Source organism: Galeopterus variegatus, unplaced genomic scaffold (genome assembly GCF_000696425.1).
Source record: "Galeopterus variegatus unplaced genomic scaffold, G_variegatus-3.0.2 Scaffold3314, whole genome shotgun sequence".
NCBI classification, from domain to species: domain Eukaryota; kingdom Metazoa; phylum Chordata; class Mammalia; order Dermoptera; family Cynocephalidae; genus Galeopterus; species Galeopterus variegatus.
In genome coordinates this window covers 85553-110135 of record NW_007729425.1, presented here as the reverse complement: position 1 = coordinate 110135, position 24583 = coordinate 85553, and the positions used below count along the sequence as shown (strand labels likewise).

The following is a 24583-nucleotide window of genomic DNA, read 5'->3' as shown; positions in this document are numbered from 1 at the left end:
TCAAAAAAAAAATCATATGCCATGATCAAGTGGGATTTATCCCAGGGATGCAAAAATGGTTCAACTTACGCAAGTCAATAAATGTGATACACCACTTCAACAAAATGAAGGGCAAAAACCATATGATTATCTCAATAGACACACAAAAAAAGCATTTGACATAATTCAACATCCCTTTGTGATAAAGACTCTCAGCAATATAGGTATAGAAGAAAAATATCTCAACACAACGAAAACCTTAAAGGACAGACCTACTGCCAATATCATCTTCAATGGGAAAGCTGAAAACTGTTCCTTGAAGAACAGGAACAAGACAAGGACGCCTACTCTACCACTCCTATTAAACATGGAATTGGAAGTACTAGCCAGAGAAATCAGTCAAGAGAAAGAAATAAAGGGCATCCAGATTGGAAAAGATGAAGTCAAACTGGCCCTGTTTGCAGATGACGTGATCCTATATAGATAAAAACCTAAAGACTCTACCAGAAAACTTCTAGAGATGATAAATAATTTCAGTAAAGTTGAAAGATACAAAGTTAACATGGAAAAATCAGTAGTGTTTTTATACTCCAGCAATGAACTAGCATAGAAAGAAATCAAGAAAGCAAGCCCATCTGTAACAGTCATCAAAAATAAATACCTAGGAATCAATTTAACCAAGGAGATGAAAGATCTCTACAATGAGAACTACAAATTACTGCTAAAAGAAATTAAAGAGGACACAAAAAGATGGAAAGGCATTCCATGCTCTTGGATTGGAGGAATCAACATTGTGAAAATGTCTGTACTACCCAAGGTGATCTACAGCTTCAATGCAATCCTCATCAAAATACCAATGACATTCTTCACAGAAATAGAAAAAATAATCCTAACATTCATATGGGACAACAAAAATCCCTGAATAGCCAAAGCAATCCTGACAAAAAAAAAAGAAGAAGAAGAAGAAGTCAAAGGCATTACACTACCTGAGCTCAAATTATGCTACAAAGCTATAGTAACCAAAACAGTGTAGTACTGACATAAAAACAGACACTTGGACCAATGCAACAGCATAGAGAACCCAGAAATCAACCCACATACTTACAGCCAACTGTTCTTTGACAAAGGCACCAAGAGCATACAATGGGGAAAAGACAGCCTCTTCAATAAATGGTGCTGGGAAAACTGGACATCCATAAGTAGAAGAATGAAACCAGACCCCTACCTCTTGCCATATGCAGAAATCAACTCAAAATGGATTAAAGACTTAAATTAAGACCTGAAACTATAAAACTCCTAGAAGAAAATATAAGGGAAACAATTCAGGAAGTAGGACTGGGCAAAGACCTTATGAATAAGACCCCAAAAGCACAGGCAACAAAAGAAAAAAAATGGTGTTATATCAAACTAAAAAACTTCTGCACAGCAAAGCATATGCAGAAATCAACTCAAAATGGATTAAAGACTTAAATTAAGACCTGAAACTATAAAACCTCCTAGAAGAAAATATAAGGGAAACAATTCAGGAAGTAGGACTGGGCAAAGACCTTATGAATAAGACCCCAAAAGCATAGGCAACAAAAGAAAAAAAATGGTGTTATATCAAACTAAAAAACTTCTGCACAGCAAAGGGAACAATTAACAGTGAAAAGACAACCTAGAGAATGGGATGGGAGAAAATATTTGCAAACCGCACACCCGAAAGAGATTAATATCCAGAATATACATGGAATTCAAACAACTTAACAGTAGAAAAATAAGTAACCCAGTTAAAAAATGGGCAAAGGAGGTGAATAGGCATTTCTCAAAGGAAGATAGACAAATGGCCAACAGACACATGAAAAAATGTTCAACATCACTAAGCATTGGGGAAATGCAAATCAAAACCACATTGAGATATCATCTCATCTCAGTTAGACTGGCTGTTATCAGAAATACAGAGAATAACAAATGCTGGCAAGGATGCAGAGAAAGGGGAGCTCTCCTACACTGTTGGTGGGACTGTAAAGTAGTGCAGCCATTCTGGAAAATAGTGTGGAGGTTTCTGAAACAACTACAGGTAGAACTGCCATATAGTCCAGCAGTCCCACTACTGCATATATAACCAAAGGAATGGAAATCACCACGTTGAAGGGATACCTGCTCTCCCATGTTTATTACAGCTCTATTTACAGTAGCCAAGAGTTGGAACCAAACTAAATGTTCCTCAGCAAATGACTAGATAAGGAAAATGCTGTTATGAAATATTACTCTGCCATAAAAAAGAGTGAAATTCTGCCATTTGCAACAATATGGATGAATTTAGGGAAAATTATGTTAAGTGAAATAAGCCAGGCACAGAAAGAGAAATACCACATGTCCTTAAATCATCAGTAGGAGCTAAAAACAAATAAATAAACAAATAAAATTTTTAAAAAGAAAGATACAACAATCACACTAATACATTGAACTTTCAAAAGGAGAAGACAGAACTGGGGTTACCAAAGGTGGGATGGGAGAGGTGAAAGGGGGGGTTAGTTAGAAATTGGTAAAGGACCACAAAAAATGATTACATTATATAATTTTGAATATACTAATTATCCTGATTTCAGCATTGCATATTGCACAAAGGTATTGATATTCAATATGGTACCCCACAGAGATGTACAATCAATTATGTTTCGATTAAAAAAATTTAAAAAACAACAGTAAATAAGCCAAGTGTGAGTGGAGTGAAGTGAAGTTAGTAAGGGAAATCATTGTAGATGATGTCATAGTCAAATTATATGAGCTGGCCAGTTAGCTCAGTTGAGTAGAGCTTGGGTTACAACACCAAAGTCAAGGGTTCAGATCCCCATACCAGCCAGCTGCCAGAAAACAAAAAAAAGAGATGATGGTTACAAAGTCAAATTATAAATCAAGTTAAGATTAGGATTTTACTGAGTAAAAAGAAAAAGAGTGATGTGATAGGACTTACTTTTAAGAGGTTTGCTCTCATGCTATGAGTAGAATAGAAAGGGAAGGAATGGTAGAAGGAAGACAACACAAGCAAGAAGTGATCGTGGCAGGAGCTAAAGTGAGCTGTAGAGATAAAGAGACATCATCTAGTTATCTAAATTTCTCAGGACTGGAATTGTATCTAATACAACTTATCACAATGGTTAGTCAAGTAGCAAGCACATAGTAAGCCATTTGGTCAAACCTTTATTAAATTAAATTGATAGAATATGGAGTTACATTTTAAGCAAGCCCATATACCTCTTGTCTTTGTGCCTGTTTGACTATTTAGTAGTATTTCCTTTATTAAACTATTAAAGTAAGATACTTAATGAAAATGCACAAAACTCGGATTATGTGGGCATCGATCCTATGTGTGATATATGTCTATATATAAAAAAAAGATCACTCAGAGTTAGAAACCACTGAGTGGAAAGAACATCAGGCCCACTCAGAGCAGAGAACATCCATGACTTCAGAAAAAGACATGGCGTTTATACAATGTTATTTGATTTGCCAGCGTTCATTAAGTTCCCTCAGCTACAGAGAAGAGAATAGAAAGTAAGAACATGGGGAATGAATTGGGAAAAACAAAGACAGGCTGAATCTTCTTTTGCAATCAAGAGAAGCACGTGATGGGAACTCTAATCCTTATTTCCAAATCTTAAATTAACAGTCTTGTCTTGGTGGGTGTCATGTGTTACCTTTTGCAAAATATAGCTTTCAAAAGTAAGTTCCCCATATGCCTTTGCAATTAAGTGTAACAAGTTAGTCTCACAGTGGGAACTCCCATGTGCTAGCCCCCGCCCTTTTCGTTCACCCTGGCAGGCAGATATTGGGTTCTTAGATGTGCAGGGAGTGTGAGCATGAAACCAGCAGCTCCTCCCAGCAGGAAGATACTACCTGCACCTGCTTTCTGCCTTAGGATGACAATCTGATGCCACCTGAAAGCGCCAAAGGGATGAATGCTCATCCTGGGTTAAGGTGCCTCCGAAGGCCCCCTTGGACTGGCATCCCTCTCTTCTTTGCTGAGGTTCCATCTCTCCATGTTTCCTTTGGAATTGCAGGTCCAGACCTGTCCATCTGGTTTTCTTCCTCCCTAGACTCACAACTAGAGAGTGTTGTCTTCTCCTTAATTTGTTGCCTATACCAGAGTCATTTCCACATCAGCATCTCCAGCTCCCCTTCATAGTTGCATAAGAATACTTCTCTGTGTTTTGAATGTTAATGTATTTAAAACGGAACTCATCCAGCTTTCCCCTTTCTGAGTACTACTATTTCCCAGTCTTTGAGACTTTAAACTCTTGGCTCATAGCCCTTACTTCCAACCTTTACAGCCTAGATCCAGGTTGCTGCTGTTCCTGTTGATTCATCCACCACAGTGTTTCTTAGAAGCTCACTTTTTCTTTTCCATTTCGCAAGCCTCTGTCTTTGCTCAGGCTTCCATTTCTTAATAGCTGAGTAGCTATGGAAACCTTTTCTGGATCTTTCCCTACCCTTGGTGTTTTTTGTGTTCTGCTCCAGACTGTACACAGCTGCTCAGACAATCTTCCTTGAGACAGTATTTAACAGATTTCATTGATTCTAAGATGCATGGTTTCTCACATTTTTAATATCTCTAAAACCGGGATTCATCTTACAAATAAATGGTTTGTCATCATGTAATTGGCAGTGCCTTTCTTTCTTAGTGGTATGTACACTACTGGAGCAGCCTGCACTGATGATATTGTAGATTCAATAAAGTGCAACATATTATATCATTTATGGGGTATAATGGAAACAGCATGAATTTTGTTAGACTAGGGTTTAATTCCTGGTCTGCAGATTGCCAGTCCTATGACTTTGGGCACGTTGCTTGACCCCTTTGACACATAGATCACTCCACTGTAAGATGGATAGGGATAGTGATTATCTTCTAGGATTGTTATAAGAATTAAACGAGATAATGCAAAGTGCTTGGCACATGGAAGGCACTCAACCAATGTTAATTTTTTTATCTTTCGCCCTATTAATTCTTTATCCTTTTTAATTCTTTCTCCTCATCCAGAACCTGGTGTAATGAAATTATTCATGTGCATTTTTCTTTTGTCTTTCTGAGTACAGTAAAAGATCTTTGCTCTGGTTATTCCAAGGCATTGATCTGTCTCAGGAGTGTTTAGTGTCTGGTACAGAAGGATGTGATACAGGAAGAATATTTAAGAAATATTCATTGTGCGTAAGGAAGAATTATGCACAAGACAAAAACTGGCAGGGCAGGTGTCTTAATCCATTTGTGCTGCTATAACAGAATACCTGAAACTCGGTAGTTTATGAAGAACAGAAATTTTATTATTTTCTCACAGTTCTTGAGGCTGGGAAGTCCAAGATTAAGGTGCTGGGAGGTTCAGGGTCTGATGAGAGTCTGGTCTCTGCTTCTAATATGGCACCTTGAACACTGCATCCTCTGGAGGGGAGGAACAGTGTGTCCTCACATGGTAGAACGTGGAAAAGCAAAATGGATGAGCTCCCACCATCAAGCCCTTTTTATAGCAGCATTAATTCATTCAAACACCAGTTTGAATTTATGACCTAAATACCTTCCAAAAGGTCCCACCTCCCAACATTGTTGCATTAAAGTTAAGTTTCCAACACATGAATTTTGGAAGATATATTCAGATCATATCGGGCTATTAGCTTAAGAGAAGATTTCCCTAAATTCTTTTAATCACTTCTTTGGTGTATCAATTAATCATGTAGAACTCCACCCCTGGAAATCTAATGTGTAGAGAAAAGGGTCCAGTTTGTTTTTAACGCAGACCACATGGGGCAGGTCTCTAGGAGAATGGTAGGAAACAGGGAGGCGTGGTTCAGCAGACTTGCTTCCCCATTTCCTTTCTCTGAGCTTGCTTCAAAAGAGGGGAAGTGAGTTAGATAAGTGAAAATAAGTGGGTAGTTGGTAACACTGAGGACAGCTTGCCTCTGCTCTCTACTTAGGACTCTGGGAAGATATTGCCTAATAACGACTCTCCCCCATCAACACAGGCATGGCCACATCATGGTCATGGCATCAAGAGACCATGAGGCAAACTTTCCCAAGCTGCCCTCAGTTACTGTCTCTCCTATGCTAAGTTGAGAGCCACTGCTAACCACATGGCAGGTAGGGGTGACCACACAAAAAGACTGGGGTGAATAAGCTGGATGGAACATGGACCAGAGGCTTGGAGCTCTTCATTCAGGGCAGGGGAGTTTGACGGGGGTCCTCTACAGAGCAACACCAAACTGTGACCATGCTGAGAGAGCAGGGTCAACCCACAGTGACGCTTGCCCCAACCCAACTGCCAGCAGTCAGGCAGAGGGTAGGCATCACCTGGGCCTGTGCCCCAGAGCCCCACTCTTCCCCTCCAGGATATGAGGTGGCCCCAGTGTCATCTTAGGAAAAAGAAACAGGGGAATGGGGAAGCCCAGTCCTTTGAGAAATTCAGCATCTTGATCCAGAAAAGAATAAGCACTAAGTAAAGGGTCCATGAAAACATCAGTTTGAACTAAAATTTAAACAGGATAGAACTAAAAGTTCACTTTATCCTGCTAACCAGGAGATGGAGACTTCGGCAGGAAGTCCAAAGTAGTTTTAGACAAAGAAGTTACATTCTCTGTGCACATCAGAGTTGTAGCTTAAGTTAAATTTGGGAGTCTCGTATTAGTTTGGCCTTAGAGTACCCAGTGAATTGGACAATTACTTACTCTCGCACTGGAGGACCATCATGAGTTGTGCCTGCCTGCTTTTCTTGCGCTGTTTCTTTCTTCTCTCACCACAGCCCTCCTACTCCATCAAGCCCAGTCTCCTTCTCTGTGTACATTTTTTTTTCTCCAAACTGCCTGCCTGCTCAGGAATCTCAAAATACATTTTGCCCCTGGAGTTACCAAAATACATCACTGGCTTTATAATGGACAGGACTTGTCATGATGCCCTTGGTGTTCCTCCACATTGTCAACTAATCATCCCTTTTCCATTTTCTGTTAATCCAATGGATGCTGCTTTCTGCAGTGAAATGCATATCCCTTCGTTGAAGCCCACATCATGTCACTCAGGCCAGAGCTCCAATCTGTTCAGGTCGCTTCACATTTCAGTGCTGTCCATCAGAGCCAGGACAGCCTTACCAAGATGATATTCTCTAAAAGTATTATAAGCACGTTACGTCATCCGTCTCCCCTCCATGTGAGTGAGCCTGTTTACAAAAAGGAGGAAGGAAGGAAGATAAATAGAGATGATAAGAGGCAAAAGGGGAGGGAAGCATTATGTCATAGTTGACCTTCATTGCTCCAGTTTAATTGTAAATTTTGGCTCATCATTTCTGCCACATGGAATGGCTCTTCTGGAATTCTCATGCCTGACTTTCCAAGGCAGTGTTATTGCTCTTCCTTTACTTTATATTCATGGACAATCTTCCACCTAATATTTCTCCTAAATATAGAGAGTGACATGATGGAAGCTCCAGAATCTACTGAAGGAGCTATACCTTGCTGAGCATTTATTTCTGCTAAATTGTGGCTGTCTGATTACCACAACAGTGCAAATCCCCCATAAGGATTAGTCCTTTAATAAATAGAATGAGAAATTGTCCCCCGTTTGCAGGTGACATTTAAGTGTCCCAACTGAATATAGTCACTACGAAGCCTTTCTCAAATTCTGAACACACAGTAGCTATTTCTTTTTATCCTCATTTTTTATTTCTTATAGGAGGGAGAAGTAACCTTTTAACTACTCTTTGTACAGTAAAATGGTCACTCATTTAAGAGGTCTGCTTTGTCAATAATAAGATATAGTCCCTTGAAAAAGTAACTTAACCTTAGTTTTTTCACCTAATAAGTATAGCATTTCTTCTACATGATATTTAAGATTCAGCTTTTAACTACTCTTTGTACAGTAAAATGGTCACTCATTTAAGAGGTCTGCTTTGTCAATAAAAAGATATAGTCCCTTGAAAAAGTAACTTAACCTTAGTTTTTTCACCTAATAAGTATAGCATTTCTTCTACATGATATTTAAGATTCAGCTCCAAAAACTTATGATGCTGTGACCTTGCCATCTCTATGAGTACATGGGCAGGCCATGTCACATTCCTGTCTTTGCAGCACTATTCTGCACATCAGAAAGGCCTTCCCACTCTTCCTCATACCCTTCAAGTCCAGACTTGTATATTTCCTCTCATTCACATCAACCCAAGTCCCCAGGGGCAAATTAAGCTCCTAAACTTTATTCATTTTTTCACAGACATTTATGAAGCTTCTACCCTGCACCAGGCAGAGTTGTGAGTACAATCAATACCATAGTGTTAAAAAAAATATAGTCTCTGCCCTCATGGAGTTTACAGTCTCACAGAGCATAGAGTCTTAACAGTGACCAGGGTGATGTTTGCTGCTGCTGAAATACAGGGTTCTCTGGGCATGAGTGATGGGGAAGAGGAGGCAGAAGGCTTTGGGAAGGCCTGTGGAGTAACTGATGCCTAGGCTGAATCCTGAAGGAAGGGTGGAGGGAGATGGCCAGGTTAAAAAAAAGAACCTTCCAGACAGAGGGAACATATTTTCATAGGCAAATTTGAAGAGAACTTAACCATTATGTAGAACTTACTACCTGCCAGGTGTTTATTCTAAGTGCTGTGTGTATATTAACTTGTTTAATCCTTGCTATGAGCCTAGCAGATAAATTCCATCTTCCCCATTTTGTTAGGAAAAGGAAACTTAGACATACAGAAGTAACGGCTGAAAATCCTGCAGTGAATAAGTGGTAGAGTCAGGATTTGAACCAGGGCTGTTTAGCCCCAGTGTCCATGCTCTTAATCACTGCACCAAACAGCCTCTTACATGCTCACATTGGTGAAATTTTATATTTTTGTGTGTATAGGTAAGTAAATATATGTATATATGTATATGTAAATATACTCACGTGTATGTATAAACATATGTATTTCTTAAATATATACTTATACATGTGCATGCACCCACATGTGAGAGTGGGAGTGTGTGTGTGTGTGTGTGTGTGTGTGTGTGTGTGTGTGTGTGAACAGTGAGGGAGAATGTGATATGAAATGAGGTAGGTTGGAGAGTTAGACAGTGATCAGATCATGGAGAAGATCATAAATCCGGTCTTGAGTTCTAGATACGATCTTCAGGGCGATAGGAAGCTTATGCGTGGAAGGTGCTCTAAAATAGTGTTAAGAGCCCCGGCTCAAATCCCACCTCTGCTACTTGCTACCTGCGGGACTTTTGGCAAGTTACTTCTCTGTGCCTCAGTTTTTCATCCGCAAAACAGTGATAATAGTTCTATCTACTTCCTAAGTTTGTTCAAGGAGTGCACGAGTATTTCTACGTAGTGTATGGCTGAGTAAACGGAACTCTTAGCTTCAATGATCAGTTTTGCATTTTTAAAAAGATCCCTCTGCCTGCAGTGTGGTTAATGGATTAGAGGGAGCAAGAATGGAAACAGGGAGATAATTTGGGGAGGCATAGGTGTAATAGAGGTACACATACACTTGGAGGGTTACTCAGATACAGTGGTTGCCCAAATACCACTGAATAGAGCCAACTTTGGGTTTTTCCCAAAAACCCAAGGTTCTTTGTGCTTTCTTTGTTTCCACTGAGGGAAGCTGGTACCCACTTGCAGCCTGGTGGAAGTTCCTTTACACAGAGAGCTTTCCCAGCTTATGCTCAGCACAGATGCACAGCAGCTTCTGTCTTGCAGCTCCTTCTCTTCCTCCCAAAACTCCTGGTGCCTTCTTTCTGTCTCCATGGTCATTAAGCCTTGATAGTCAGAGGTCCTGCCTGGATTCGTTGTTTAGTTCTTACTTACCATCACGTTATAATTGTTAGGGCTGTCCAGAGACTAAATCTCTCAGGACACAGGGGTATCATGTCTGAGCAGTTATCTGTCTTCACCAGGCTTTGGTGGAAGCATCATCCAGCCTTCGTATTTTGACTCTGGGGGTAGCCAGTGTCATACTGGCCTTGATTTAGGACCTGCTTTTCCCAGCACTGCTTATTTTAGTCATGCTCCATATATCTCTTAGTCATATGTCTCAGACCAAGAGAATAATTGCAGGTGACCTAAACTCAGCATTCACAATAGTTCAATAAAAGCGTAGCCATGGATGATGAGAACCTGGAGTTTTTCTTGTGACGTGTGCATCTGGGCCAAATCATTCTAACCAGAGAGAGAATCACCACGGGTATAAACCATAACTCACCATTGGCAAACAGCATCTGATAAAGCTAGTCTGAATTTTAAGACTCTTCTCTGCTTACCTTCTCCTGTGAGATGAACATTCTAGAAATGGGACACAAATACTAAAACAAATGAATGCTATCTTCACTATGGTATTGACCTTAGAAAGCTACATCTTAGCACAGTAATGTCACTGTTCAAAACTTTCTGAACCTGCTCTGTGTTCTTTTGAATATTTTTAGTAGTGGCAGATATTAATCCCTTTAAGAATAGATTTTATTTTTTTGGAAGAGCTAAAGGTCTTTTAAAAGCCATGTCTGACATATGTAAATGCCAGAAAGGCTGGAGAAGTATCATTTTTAATAAAAACAAACTTCCAACTATAAAGTGACAGATTTTTTTTCAGTGCTGAATGAGATAATTCCTAAAGAGGAAATGTTCTGAGAAACGGCAGAATCATTGGAATGATTTGTAATCATGGTAATAACTTTGAAGAACAAACTTCATTTCAGTACTGGGTTTGTTTAAATAAATCAGTCCTATTATCTCTGTAGTTACATTTCTGCTTTGCATTCAGATAGTGTTCTATGGCGTAGGAAAACTGAAAAAGAAAATATTTTGGAAAACATTTCAATTCATGTTTTTTCCAAAGGAATAATAGTGTGAGGCCATTATGAATTTAGATTTGGTTGTCTTTTTTTTTATATATAAATTTGTTTCTTATATGTTGCTTTATTTTTACGTAATCTTGATATTTAAATGATTGCATCTGGTTTCAAGGGGTAAGATTTGTTAAGTCTTTATCTGCTGGTGTTTTGTTTTCAGACTAATTCAGCACATTATAATGAGCATGATAGATTAGCTTCCCTAAGAACATTTTAAAACAAGTGAGATGGTTTTTAAGTAGAAAAAAGATAAAATCAAATTACTTTCCTGAGCTTTTATACGTAAATGATGACATAAGTAAAGGCACATAAAATGTGCTGTCAACAAGTTAGTATTCCAATAAATAGCAAATTAGATTCCAGTGTCTGCTGTGCCTGGACATTAGGCTAAAAGCTAAACTTAATTTTTTTAAGTATATAATAAATCTTGTCTTGTTGAGCACTTTAGGTTCCAAGTGGTTTTTGCCAGTTATTGATCTGCAAGATATATGGCATATGTTTGCCCAAAATGGTATTTTTTATTGCATAAGTTGGATGTTTCATTTATTTATTTCTTCCCTGTCTGTACAGTTGCTTGATTTTATCTTTTTTTTCATCATTTTCTGCCTGTAAAGACATATGGGAAAGGACAGTTTAAGGGAGAAAAGCTGGGGGCAGAAGAATATTTAAACAAATTCAGTGATGTAAGATGACATGGGGTTATGAAGGCCCAGATAGGGGCACTGGTGGCCAAACTGTAAGAAATAACATATGCAGAAATGATTACAAAGGGCTGCCCCAGATGGCAAATAAATCATGTATAATACTTTGACTTCTAAAATAAATAAAATGAAAGAAAATAAATAAAATCTCTGTTTTGACATTTTTTTAGCCTGGTCAGTTGGTCCACACGTAGTTAGATCTTACTGTTTAGTTCTTAATATACTAGGTGCTTGATTTAAACATATACTGTTTTTTAACTCAAATACACTATGAGCAGAGGATAGAAGACCTGCAGAAAATTACAATACGAATAAATGTACAAAGTATCATTTTCAAACAGCTCTATGGAGATATAATCCAATTCACATACCATAAAATGTACTTTTTAAAGTATATGATTCAGTGGTATTTAGTATATTCACAGCTGTGTAATAATTAGAAAAATCAATTTTAGAACATTTTCATTACTTCGAAAAGAGACCCTGTGCCCTTTAGCCGTCAGTCCACAATCGCTTCATTGCCTTCCCCTCTAGCCCTAAGCAACCACTAATCTACTTTCTGTCTTTACCGATTTGCCTATTCTGTACATTTCATATAAATAGAGTCATATAATATGTGGTCCTTTCTGAGTGGCTTATTTCAGTTAGCATGATGTTTATAAGATTTATCCATGTTATATGTAGCATGTACCAGTATTTCATAACATTACTTGTTATTACTGGGTAGCGTTCCACTGTATGGATATAACACATTTTATTTTTCCATTGATCACTTGATGGACATTTGTGTTGTTCCCAGTTTGGGACTATGATAAATAATGCTGCTGTGAAATTCATGTACAAGTTTATATGTGGACTTACATTTTCATTTCTCTGGGTATACCTAGGAGTAGAATTGCTGGGTCATGTGGTAACTCTGTCTTTAATCATTTGAAGAACTGCCAGACTGTTTGCAAGTGATTGAACCATTTTATATTCCCATCAGCAATGTATGAGGATTCTAATTTTTCCATATCCTTCCCAACATTGCTTATTATCAGTCTTTTTGACAATAGCCACCCTAGTGGGTAAAAAATATCATTATAGTTTTGATTTGTATTTCCCTGATAACTAATAACATTGAGCATCTTTTCATGTTTATTGGAAATTTGTATATTTTTTTAATTGAAGTGTAGTTAATTGTACGTATCTGTGGACTACAGAGTTGAATATCAATGTTGCATATTCAACATTGTAATCATTTTTCATAGCCCCTTACCAAATCCTCCCTCCTCCTCTTCCTTTTCCACTTAGGAGAAGCTCAGTTCTGTTTTCTCCTTTTGAAAGTTCACCATATTATTATGATAGTTGTATCTTTCTTTCTTTTTTCATTTATTTGTCTGTATTTTTTAGCTCTCATTTATGACTGAGAACATGCAGCATTTCTTTCTGTGCCTGACTTATTTCATTTAATATAATTTTCTCTAAATTCATCTGTGTTGCTGCAAATGGCAGCATTTCCTTCTTTTTTATGGCAGAGTACTATTCCATTGTGTAAATATACTGCATTTTCCTTATCTGGCCATCCTATGATGGACATTTAGGTTGGTTCCAACTCTTGGCTATTGTAAATACAGCTGCAGTAAACATGGGGATGCAGGTATCCCTTTGACATGATAATTTAGATTCTGTGGTGAAATGTCTACTCAGATCTTTTGCCTATTTTTGAGTTCTTTGGAGTTTTTTTATTATTATTAAGTTGTAGGTATTACTTATAGATTGTAGGTAAAATCCCAAATATATGACTTACAAATATTTTCTTCCATCCTGTGTTTATTGTTTTTGCTTTGCTTTCTTGATAGTATCCTTTGAAGCAAATTTTTTTTTAATTTTGAGGAAGTCCAATTTATTTTTTCATTAGTCACTTGTACTTTTAATGTCATGTCTAAGAAACCATTGTCAAATCCAAAGTCACAATGATTTGCTCCTATGTTTTCTTCTAAGAGTTTTATAGTTTTAACTCTTAAATTTTGGTCTGTTATCTATTTTGAGTTAATTACTTTATGGGGTGTGAGGTAGGGACTAAATTTTATTTTTTTGCACATGGATATCCAGTTGTCCCAATATCATTTGTTGAAAAACTATGCATTCTTCATTGAATTGTTTTGGCACCCATGTTGAAAATCAGTCGACCATAAGTGTGAGGATTTATTTCTGGATTTTCAATTTTATTCCATTGACTGATATGTCTATCCTTATGCCAGCACCACACTATCTTATTGTAGCTTTTAGTAAGTTTGAAATCTGGAATTGTGAGTCCTCCAACTTGATCTTTTTTTACAAGATTGTTTTGGCTATTCTGTGTCCCTTGGATTTTCATATGAATTTTAGGATCAGCTTGTCAGCTTCTGCAAATAAGCCATCTGTTTTTGTAGTCATTGCACTGAATCTGTAGATTAATTTAGGGAGTATTGTCATCTTAATATTGAATCTCTCAATCCATGAACACATTTCCATTTATTTAAATGTTCTTTAATTTCTTTCAACAATGTTTTGTAGTCTTCAGAGCATAAATTTTGTATTTCTTTTAAATTTATTCTTAAGATTTTTATTCTTTCTGATGCTCTTTTAAATGGAGTTGATTTTGGGGGCCGAGCCCGTGGCGCCGTGGGTTCGGATCCTATATAGGAATGGCCGGTGCGCTCACTGGCTGAGCGCGGTGTGGGCGACACCACACCAAGGGTTGCGATCCCCTTACTGGTCACGAAGAAAAAGACCAAAAAAATAAATAAATAAATGGAGTTGATTTTTAATTTCATTTTGATTGCTCATTGCTAGAGTATAAAAATATAGGTTTTTAAAATATTATCTTGTATCCTACAATCTTGTTCAATTCATTTATCAGTTCTAACAGGTTTTTAAAAATGGAATCCTTAGGATCTTAATACACAAAATCATGTCATGTATGAATAAAGAGAGTTCTACTTTTTTTTTTTCCGTTCTGGATGCATTTTATTTCTTTTTCTTACCTCATTGCCCTGGCTAGAACCTCCAGTATAGTGTTGAACAGAAGTGGTAAGAGTGGACATCCTTCTCCTGTTACTAATCTTAGGTGGGGAAGCTTTCAGTCTTTCTCCATTAAGTATGATGTTAAGCTGTGGGTTTTTCATAAGTGCCCTTTATCGAGGTGAGGAAGTTTGTTTCTATTCCTAATTTCTTAAGTGTTTTTATCATGAAAGGGTGTTGAATTTCATCAATTTTTGCCTGTGCCTATTGAGATGATCATGTGTTTTTTGTTCTTTATGCCGTTAATATAGTATTACATTAGTTGATTTTCTGATGCTCAACCAAACTTGCATTCTTAGAATAAATCCCATTTGGTTGTGTTGTATAATCCTTTTTATGCTTCTGGATTAAGTTTCTAGTACTTTGTTGAGGGTGTTTATTTTTACTCATAAGTATTATTGATCTGTAGTTTTCTTAAAATGTTTTTGTCTGGTTTTGGTACCAAGGTCATACTGGTCTCATAGAATAAGTTGGGAAGTGTCCCCTCATCTTCTAATTTTTGGAAGAGTTTGTGAAGAATTGGTATTAATTCTTCTTTAAATGTTCGTTAGAAATCACCAGTACATCCATCTGGGCTTGGGCTTTTCCTTTGTATAATGTTGTTTTTTTAAAAATTACTATCTAACTCTTTACTTATTAAAGATATCTTCACATTATCTATTTCATCTTGAGTAAGTTTTTCTAAATTGTGTGCCTTTAGGAATTTGTCCATTTCATCTAAGTTAATCCTATTCATTGTCATACAGTTGTAAATAGTATTCTCTTAAATCCTTATTATTTCTGGAAGTTTGTTAGTAATATCCTTTTTTTTTTTACTCCTAATTTTAGTAATTTGAGTCTTCTCTCTTTATTTTCATTGTCAATCCAGTTAAAGTTTTGCCAATTTTGTTGATCTTTTAAAACCAATTTTTGGTTTAATTGATTTTTCTCTATTGTTTTTCTGTTCTCTCATTAATTTCCATTGTAATCTATTATTTCCTTCCTTCTTCCAGCTTTAGCTTGCTCTTGCTTGCTCTTCCTTTACTAGTATTGTCACATTTGGGGATCTTGGGTGATCCTAGCTGACCAGCTCCCCCAGATGCAACTGTGCTCCCGGTAGGTCTGATTTACATCGAAGATGAGTCTTAGACACCATCTAATGCTCAAGCAGTTTATTGTGTGAGCACTTTTACAAGATGGAAAGTGGGAGTGAGCCAGTGGCATGGGCCAGGTACAGCCAGGGGGTCAGATGTTCAATTGACCAACAGGGTCTCCATCTGGAGACCTTTCTCAGAGTTTGGGGGTTTCTTACCCCTTTCTTATATTTGTATTTGGTCTGGGTCATTTAGCAGTATTTGTTTCCTAAAGGGAGTTTAAGCTGTTCTTTTTTTTTAAAAGGAATTTATTTTTTAATTGAAACATATTGATTGTCATATTTATGGCATACAGAGGTATATTTCAATACATATATATCACGTGTGAAGGTCAAATCAGGGTAATTAGCATATTTATCATCACAAAAAAAATTATCATTTCTTTGTGATGAGAACATTTGAGCTCCTCTTTTCTAGCCATTTGAGAACATACAATAAATTACTGCTAATTATAGATGCCTAGCACTACTGTACATCACTAGAACTTACTTTTTCTGCCTGGCTGTAATTTTGTGCGCATTAACCAACCTCTCCCTATCCTTCATCCACCCTCCCCTTCCCAGCATCTAGTGACCACAGTACTACTCCTACTTCTAAATTTCAACTTATTTTTTTTAGCTCCCATATATGTGTGAGAACATGTGGTAGTTTTCTTTCTGTGCCTGAATTATTTCACTTAGCATAATGTCTTCCAGGGTCAACCATGTTGCCACAAATGACCAATTTTTATTCTTTTTCTTGGCTGAGTAGCATTCCATTGTGTATATATACATTTTTCTTTCTTTATTCATTTGTTGATTAATGCCTAGATTGATTCTGGCTATTCTAAATAGTGTTACATTAAACAGGGGGGTGCAAATATCTCTGATATGCTAATTTTTTTCCTTTGGATAAATACCCAGCAGTGGGATTGCCGGATCATTTGGTAGTTCTATTTTTAGTTTTTTGAGAAACCTCCATACAATTTTCAAAAATGGCTGTACTGATTTAAAGTCCTACCAACAGTGTATAAGTTCCCTTTCCTCCACATCCTTGCCAGCATTTGTTATTTTTTGACTTTTTGATAATAGCCATTCTAACAGGGGTGAGATGATATCTCAGCATGGTTTTGATTTGCATTTCCCTGATGACCAGTGATGTAGAGCATTTTTTCATATATATGTTGGCAATTTGTATGACTTGTTTTGAGAAATGTCTATTCAGGTAATTTGCCCATTTTTTAATAGGATTATTTGCTTTTTCCTGTAGAGTTGTTTAAGTCTTTTGTCAGATTTTAATCCCTTATCAGATGATTGGTTTACAAACATTTTCTCCCATTCTGCTGGTTACCTCTTCGCTCTATTGACTTTTTCTTTTGATGTGCAGAAGCTTTTTACTTTGATGTAATCCCATTTGTCTATTTTTTACTTTGCTGCCTGTGCTTTAGAACTCTTCTCCATAGAATTTTTGACCAGACCAATGTCTTGGGGTGTTTCCCCTAGGTTTTCTTCTAGTAGTTTTTTAGTTTCTTTAAGGCATTTTGAGTTGAGTTTGGTCTAAGCTGGGAGATAGGGGTCTAGTTTCTTTATTCTGCATATGGATGTTCAGTTTTCCCAGCACCATTTATTGAAGAGGCTGTCCTTTTTCCAATTTATGTTCTTGGTGCCTTTGTGAAAGATCAGTTGTAGATACATGGATTTATTTCTGGGTTTCTATTCTGTTCCATTGGTCCATGTGTCTGTTTTTATACCAGTACCATGCTGTTTTGACTATATAGCTTTGTAGTATCTGTTGAAGACAGGTAATGTGATGCCATTATCTTTGTTATTTTTGCTCAGGAGGATTGCTTTAACTATTTGAAGTCTTCTGTGGTTCCATGCGAATTTTAGGATTGTTCTTTATATTTCAGTGAAGAATGTCATTGGTATTTTAATAGGGCTTGCATTGAATCTGTAGATTACTTTGGGTGGTATGGTCATTTTGACAATATTAATTCTTCTAATCCATGAATATGAAATGTTTCATTTTTTTGTGTTCTCTTTAATTCCTTTCATAAGTGTTTTGTAGTTTGCATTGCAGTATTTTGTAGTTTTCACCTCCTTGGTTAAATTTATTCTTAGTTTTGTTTTTGTTTTTTTTTTTGTTTGTTTGTTTGTTTTTTTTGGTAGCCATTGTAAATAAGCTTGCTCTCTTGATTTCTTTTTCAGCTGGTTTGTTGTTGATGTATAGAAACCCTGCTGTTTTTGTATATTGGTTTTATATCCTACTACAACTTTACTGAATTTGTTTATTAGTTCCAAGAGTGTTTTGGTGGAGTCTTCAGGTTTCTCTATATGTAATATTATGTAGTCTGCAAACAGGGACAATTTGACTTCCTCTTTTCCAATTTGGATGCCCTTTACTTGTTTCTCTTGCCTAGTTGCTCTGGCTAGGGCTTCCAGTACTATGTTGAATAAGAGTGGTAAGAATGGGCATCCTTGTCTTGTTCCTGTTCTTAGAGGAAAAGCTTTCAACTTTTCCCCATTCAGGATGATGTTAGCTGTGGGTTTGTCACAAGTGACCTTTATTGTATTGAAGTATTTTTCTTCTATACCTAATTTGTTGAGAGTTTTTATCATAAAGGGATGTTGAATTTTATCAAATGCTTTTTCTTGTAAGAGTAAGCTTTGTTTTAAGGTTCATGGAAGTTTTGTCTGTGCTGAGATGATCTTGTCTCTATAGCAACCAGGGATTTTAGGTTCTGTTGTCATAAAGACCCAGTAATTCCCAGGCCAGTTTGCATCATACTGCTGAGTGACATATAGTGTAGAACTTGTGAGGTGTTTGAGTAGGCCTTGTATTAATCTTTTACCTGTGATGTATCTCTTACAGTATACTACAGGTGTCTTAAGGTGGAAAGTTAGGTTATTCATTTGGGATCTTTCTTCATTTTTCATGTAGGTGTTTACAGCTGTAAATTTCTCTCTAGGTACTGTTTTAACTGAGTACCATATGCTTTGGTATGTTGTGTCTTCAATTACATTCATCTCAAAGTACTTTTTTTTAATTTCCCTTGTGTTTTTTCCTTGACTCATTGGTTGTTTAGGAGTGTGTTAGTTTCCACAAATTTGTAAATTTCCCAAATTTCTAACTTTCTTCTATCATGTTCGGAGAACATGCTTTGTATGATTTAAATCTATTTAAGTTTATTGAGGCTTGTTTTATAATCTATGTTTTATCTTGGAGAATGTTCTATGTGTACTTGAGAATATATATTCTGTTGTTGGGTAGATCATTCCATTTATATATGTTAGGTTTAGTTGGTTTATAGTATTGTCCAAATCTTCTAGTTTTTTGTTCATTTTATTCCTGATTGTTCCTTCCTTTATTTAATGTGGGATATTCAGGTGTTTACCTGTTCATAGTTGAATTGTCTGTTTCCCTCTTCATTCCTGTCAGATTGTTCTTAGCGTATTGGGGGGATCTGTTGTTACTTGCATATTCATTTATAATTGTTATAATGGATTGACCCTTTAAATATTATAAAATAACCCTCTTTATCTCTAGTTACATTTTATGTTTTAAAATATATTTTGTCTGATATTAGTATAGCCACACTCTTGCTTTCTTATGGTTGCTGTTTGCATGATATCTTTTTCTATCCTTTTACTTTCAACCTGTTTTTATAAGTAAATCTAAAATAGTTTCCTGTAGATAGCATTTAGTTGGATCTTATTCTTATCCAGTGTGACAATCTCTGCCTTTGATTGTATTCACACTTAATGAGACTATTGATATAGATGGATTTACATCTACCATTTTACTTTTTTTCTATGTCTCATTTCTTTTGTGTTCCTCTATTCTTCCTTTACAACTTTGTTTTGTAAGTGAATATTTTCTAGTGTAACATTTTAATTCCAGTAATGACTTTTCACTCAATATTTTTGAGTTATTTTCTTAGTATTTGTTTTAGGGCATATACATCTTAATTTATCAGAATCTACCTATGATTTATACTAACTTAATTCTAGTGAGCTATAGAAATATTACTCCTGTATAGCTGTATTCCCCTTTCCCCCTTTTTGTGCTATTATTGTGATGCATGTTACATCTGTATAGGTTACAAATCCAAAGACATATTGTTATAATTATTTTATATAATTGCATGTCTTCTGAAAAAGCTCAAAGAAGAGCAAGTATATATTTATAGCTTTTGTCACAGTAACCTTTACATTTACCATTTATTTTCATTTTTTTAAATAAGACCTTCCTCAACTACATCCAAACAATGTCAACCACAAAGATGGAGACAAGGCTCTGTGTGTGGTTTTTAGATTGTGCATGGCACACTGCAGTGTATTTGTATGTATATTTTGACAATTTATTGGCAGATGACCAAAAGTGCCTTGTTCTAATAATTTTAGTATGTTATAACAATTTTCTACTAGCTGGAAGTGAAGTATCTAGAAGAGGAACTTTTTTTTTTTTTTTTTTTTTCTTTTTGTCTGTTTTCGTGACCGGCCACGGATTGCAACCCTCAGTGTCGCGCCCGTAACGGACCAGGACCGGCAACGGGATCGCACCTCTTGGTGCTGCGCCCGCACCTCGCTCAGCCAGTGAGCGGCCGGCCCGCATGTGGGATCCTAACCCTCAGCGGGAGCGCCGCCGCGCTCCCAAGCAGCGCACTGTAGCAGTGCGCCACCGGGCTGGCCCGAAGAGGAACTCTTCTAAATCATACCAAAGTGGCATATGATCTCTAGCGGCAGCCCCTTAAAGATCTGGAAATAAGAGGCTGTGTAGTGCTCTGGCCTCAACCCAGTCAAAAGAGAACCAGCAAAAAAAAAAAAAAAAAGAGTACATTTGATTCCGATGCCTCCCCTTAAACAAGCCTCTTTAACATTTAACTCGCCTCAGCCATCCAGTTTTCCCAGACAAATCGCCATATGGGTAAGCCACAGAGGTTAGGAAGTAGAACCTGCCTTGATTTTAGCTCTTCTTCTGTGCCAGAGCATGGATCTAAAAAGTGGTAAACGGGGCAAGAGGTCCTACCACACTTGGGCACTGACCATGACATGGTGATCTCACACATGGGTAAAGCCCAGTGGGTCCCAGGCTCTGAGCAACCAGGCGAGCCATCCTTTCTCTTCCCACACTCACCAGCTTATTTTTCTTAGCCCATTATTCAACCACGGGTGTGATTGTTCTTCTCAGACAGGAGGCCAGAGCAGCGTATCAAAAGGATTCTGCTCCCACTGAGGAGAGACTTCTTTCTCAGCACTTTCCATAGCTCTTTGTGTATCTTCCCAAGGATGGTGAGGTGGAGAAGTGCAGCTTTTGTAATCTAAAACATCAGAAATAGGGCCTAATGCGGCAGGATATTAAATTACTAAAAGGCATTCTATGGCATCAAAAGCATCCAGAAAGGTTTATAACAGATGAGCTATAAATGTTATTTCTTTATCTTTTCATTTTGCTGGGAGCATGACACCTTGCAAGTTGTAGGCTGTTCATTATTTATCAAATTAGATTATTTTGTATCCCTATTCTTTCATTACTATTTTATTTTTGTGCTCTCCTGAAGGTCAGTAATTTACAGTTCTGTCCAATGGAACTTCTTATCTCCACTGTCCAACATGAGAGCCAATAGTCACATGGACCTATTGAGTATTTGAGGAACTGAATTTTTAAATTTTTGTTCATTTATATTTAATTTTAAATAGCCTCAGCTAGAGGCGCTCAGATTGGATAGTGATGTTATCATGTCAGACATCCCCTTTCTTAATACTGTGTGATTAAAAATTGTAAGGTAGATTAAAGGCAAGAGCCCCAAAATCAATGCTGATATTTTCATGTATGATAAAACTCATGGGACAGGCCGCAGGAATATTTTTTGAAGAAGTCGACATATATCTTCCATCAGCCTTCTGAAAACTCAAATACAGATAGACAAAGATCTGGTACAAACACACCTGTGTTGGGGGCCACAGCCAAGAAGCAGGAAGGGCACAGAGTCCCTGGAATCTGCTTAGTCCACAAAGGAGGCCCCGGACCCTGCACTTTCACTTCACTGAACTCCCTGCGAACAGTAAGCAGGAAGGGGAAAGGTTTGTGTTTCTGCTTGTGGAAAACAAGGAAAGGAAAAGAAGAAATCTTCAAAGCAACCATTGGAAGCATTTACTTTATGCAGATAGTTGAGTAAAGGAAGTGAAACCCATGCTGCTCTCTATAACACTTTTCAAAGAGTGTACTTGTAAAAGTTTTACAGACTCACACAGTCTTCCCTAGTAGTCTTTGAAGTGGGGAGACGGAGAATCCTATTATCCTAACTTCTCAGTAAAGCATACCTTTCATTGTTTCCCAGTACAGCTTCTTCAGATATATATGGATGAAAGCCAAACAGCTTACAGATAAAACCGACAAAAACAAAATATCTGTTCCCATGGGATAAAGTATGATAATAACAGGTTTTTTGTTTTTTTAAAAAAAAAGAAAAGAAATATAGATGTTTAACTTCAGATCAGTATATGCTAATACCCATTATGGTTTTCCCTTCCCATATTACAACATGCAGTAACATTATACATTGCGATGTAATTATCTCAAATAATGTGGTACCCTTACCCCAACTGCTTTCAAACTTTTTTTTTAATCCTATTACCATTTCAGTATAATGAAAGCCTGCGCTCCAAAGTCTCTGATATTAAATATTTCATTTTTTCTGGTAATAGGGCCATGTCAAGAGTATAATCAGAAACAAAATAAGAATTTATAATGTTCATTCCCAACCCATCATGGAATAAAAAATATCTCTTTAATGGATCGTAAACATCATTTTCCCTCTCTAAGGGAAAACATGCTGCAAAGAGAAAAGTTAAAAATCACATTAGCTATGTGCTCGCTTTGGCAGCACATATACTAAGTCACAATAGCTAGACATTGTAAATTAAGAACAAAGCCCACAGGTAAATTTAGTTTTCCCACAGGTACATTAACGCTGCCTTGTGTATTTGTTCCCAGGTCATAGACCTGTACTGGGGCATTGATGAAGATGAATGGGACAACCCAGAGCTCCAGAAAACCCGGATGAAGCTGCTGGAGGATTGCTTGAAAACTTCTGCAGGTCCATGTTTTGTTGTGGGTATAAAAAAACTAATGCTTTATATTAAATTGTAGATGAATGTGAGAAATCTTGTTGATTTGTGATTCTTTAAGGGGATTTTAAAGTTGAGGGGGAAAATTTCTTTTTATATGTATTTATAATTTTTAAACTATCTCTTTGCCCTCAACGTGCAAGAAAAAAAACTTCTCCAGCTTTTCATAAGAAGTGCTGCAAAATAATGGTGGATAATTTGAAATAGTAATCAAAGGGATGACTTGGGTTTGACAACAATTTCTACAACACCTTGTGATCAGCAGTAAGGATTACTGTTTCGGTCCTACAGTTAATTAGCCTAGTTTTTCTTGTCCTAATGTATAATGTATTCTATCACAGTGTTTTTATTTCTTAACTTTAGAATTTCTGGCATTTTTTTTAATACAGTGAATGAAACACTGTTAAAGTAGACCCAATATACTATGTCAAATCTGCCAACAGGAAATGGTACCTTGTGAAAAAGTTTGTCTATACAATGATTTTCAGCTAGATGCTCATTATAAACTATAAATCAAAAGAGATTTTTCAAGTGGAACATTATTATTCATCATTTTTTCTTGTTTAAAATTTTATTTTATTTTTAATTGACACATAATAATTGTACATATTTATGGGGTATAGTGGGATATTTTGCTGTGCTGCTCCCTGCCCCCCAGTGCCCAGGTGACAGCTGCATTCTGCCATTCTAGCGTTCTTGCTGCCATTGTACCTGGCTTCACAGAGTCTGGGATACCACTGAGTCTCAGCACCCCAGTGTCTAGAGTCATCTATTTTGCTGTGCTGCTCCCTGCCCCCCAGTGCCCAGGTGACAGCTGCATTCTGCCATTCTAACGTTCTTGCTGCCATTGTACCTGGCTTCACAGAGTCTGGGATACCACTGAGTCTCAGCACCCCAGTGTCTAGAGTCATCGCTATGCAGTGCCACATCCCAGGGGACCTGAGAGATCATCATTATTTTGTAAAGAATACCCACTCCTCTGTGTAAGCAAAGTGGTAGTAAGATAAGAAGGTCATTCTATGGGAGGTTATTGTGCAAAATCACTGCCTTAATTTAGTGTAAGAAAGAGCCTCAAAAATTCAGGAATGAGAGAAACATTCTCCTCCTTTTATAATGCTTAGATTGTCACACCTAAACTAACTAAAATTAGTCATGGCGTTAATTCCAATAATTTGCTGGTAAGAGAAGGAGTAATTTAAAGACTTTACAAGCTTGTGCACATTCTGACAGTAAAGGTTAACTGATAGAAAATCAGTAACAACTTCATTGAACGTAAACAAATCATTTAGCCCTCCTTCTGCTTCCCTGTTAGATGTTTAAACTCAGGGCAACCAGGATGAAGTCCTGCAGATAGAGCTAGGATTATTCACCCCAGTGATTGTAAATCACACAAGGCTCATCTTACTGCTTACAGGAAAAAGTGTGTCTCTACAGCCTTTCGTGTTGTAACTATGGTAACGACAGGCATGCATGTGTCAGTTTTGCGCTCCAATTTCCTTGCCCAGTGCTCCCTTGTGATATTTCTAGAAGTCGTGATGACCCCTGTGGGATGCAAATCTTGGCATATTACTTCCCCTAATGTTAGAGTCTTTGGCAAGAAAATTCACCATTGCTGAATGAAAAACTGCTTTTATATCTTCAAAGTTTCACAGATATTAACCTTTATGTTAGACGCAAATAAATTTAAGACCAGAGGAAGCTTTCATTTTAAGTACCCAGGGAATTGAGGCCCAAAGGGAACATGGACTTAAATATTGTGTATTTGCTTGGCTCTTTT

The 24583-nt window shown here is 37.1% G+C and overlaps 1 protein-coding gene across 1 annotated transcript in view; it reads left to right on the top strand.

Moving 5' to 3' along the window:
- The window catches only part of LOC103600348, a 106829-nt gene extending 84001 nt beyond the window's left edge, over window positions 1-22828 (top strand). Inside the window, exon 4 of the mRNA XM_008584614.1 lies at window positions 22673-22828. Coding sequence (XP_008582836.1) covers window positions 22673-22828 — 156 coding nt within the window. The remainder of the gene's footprint in view (window positions 1-22672) is intronic.
- Window positions 22829-24583: the final 1755 nt, after the last annotated feature.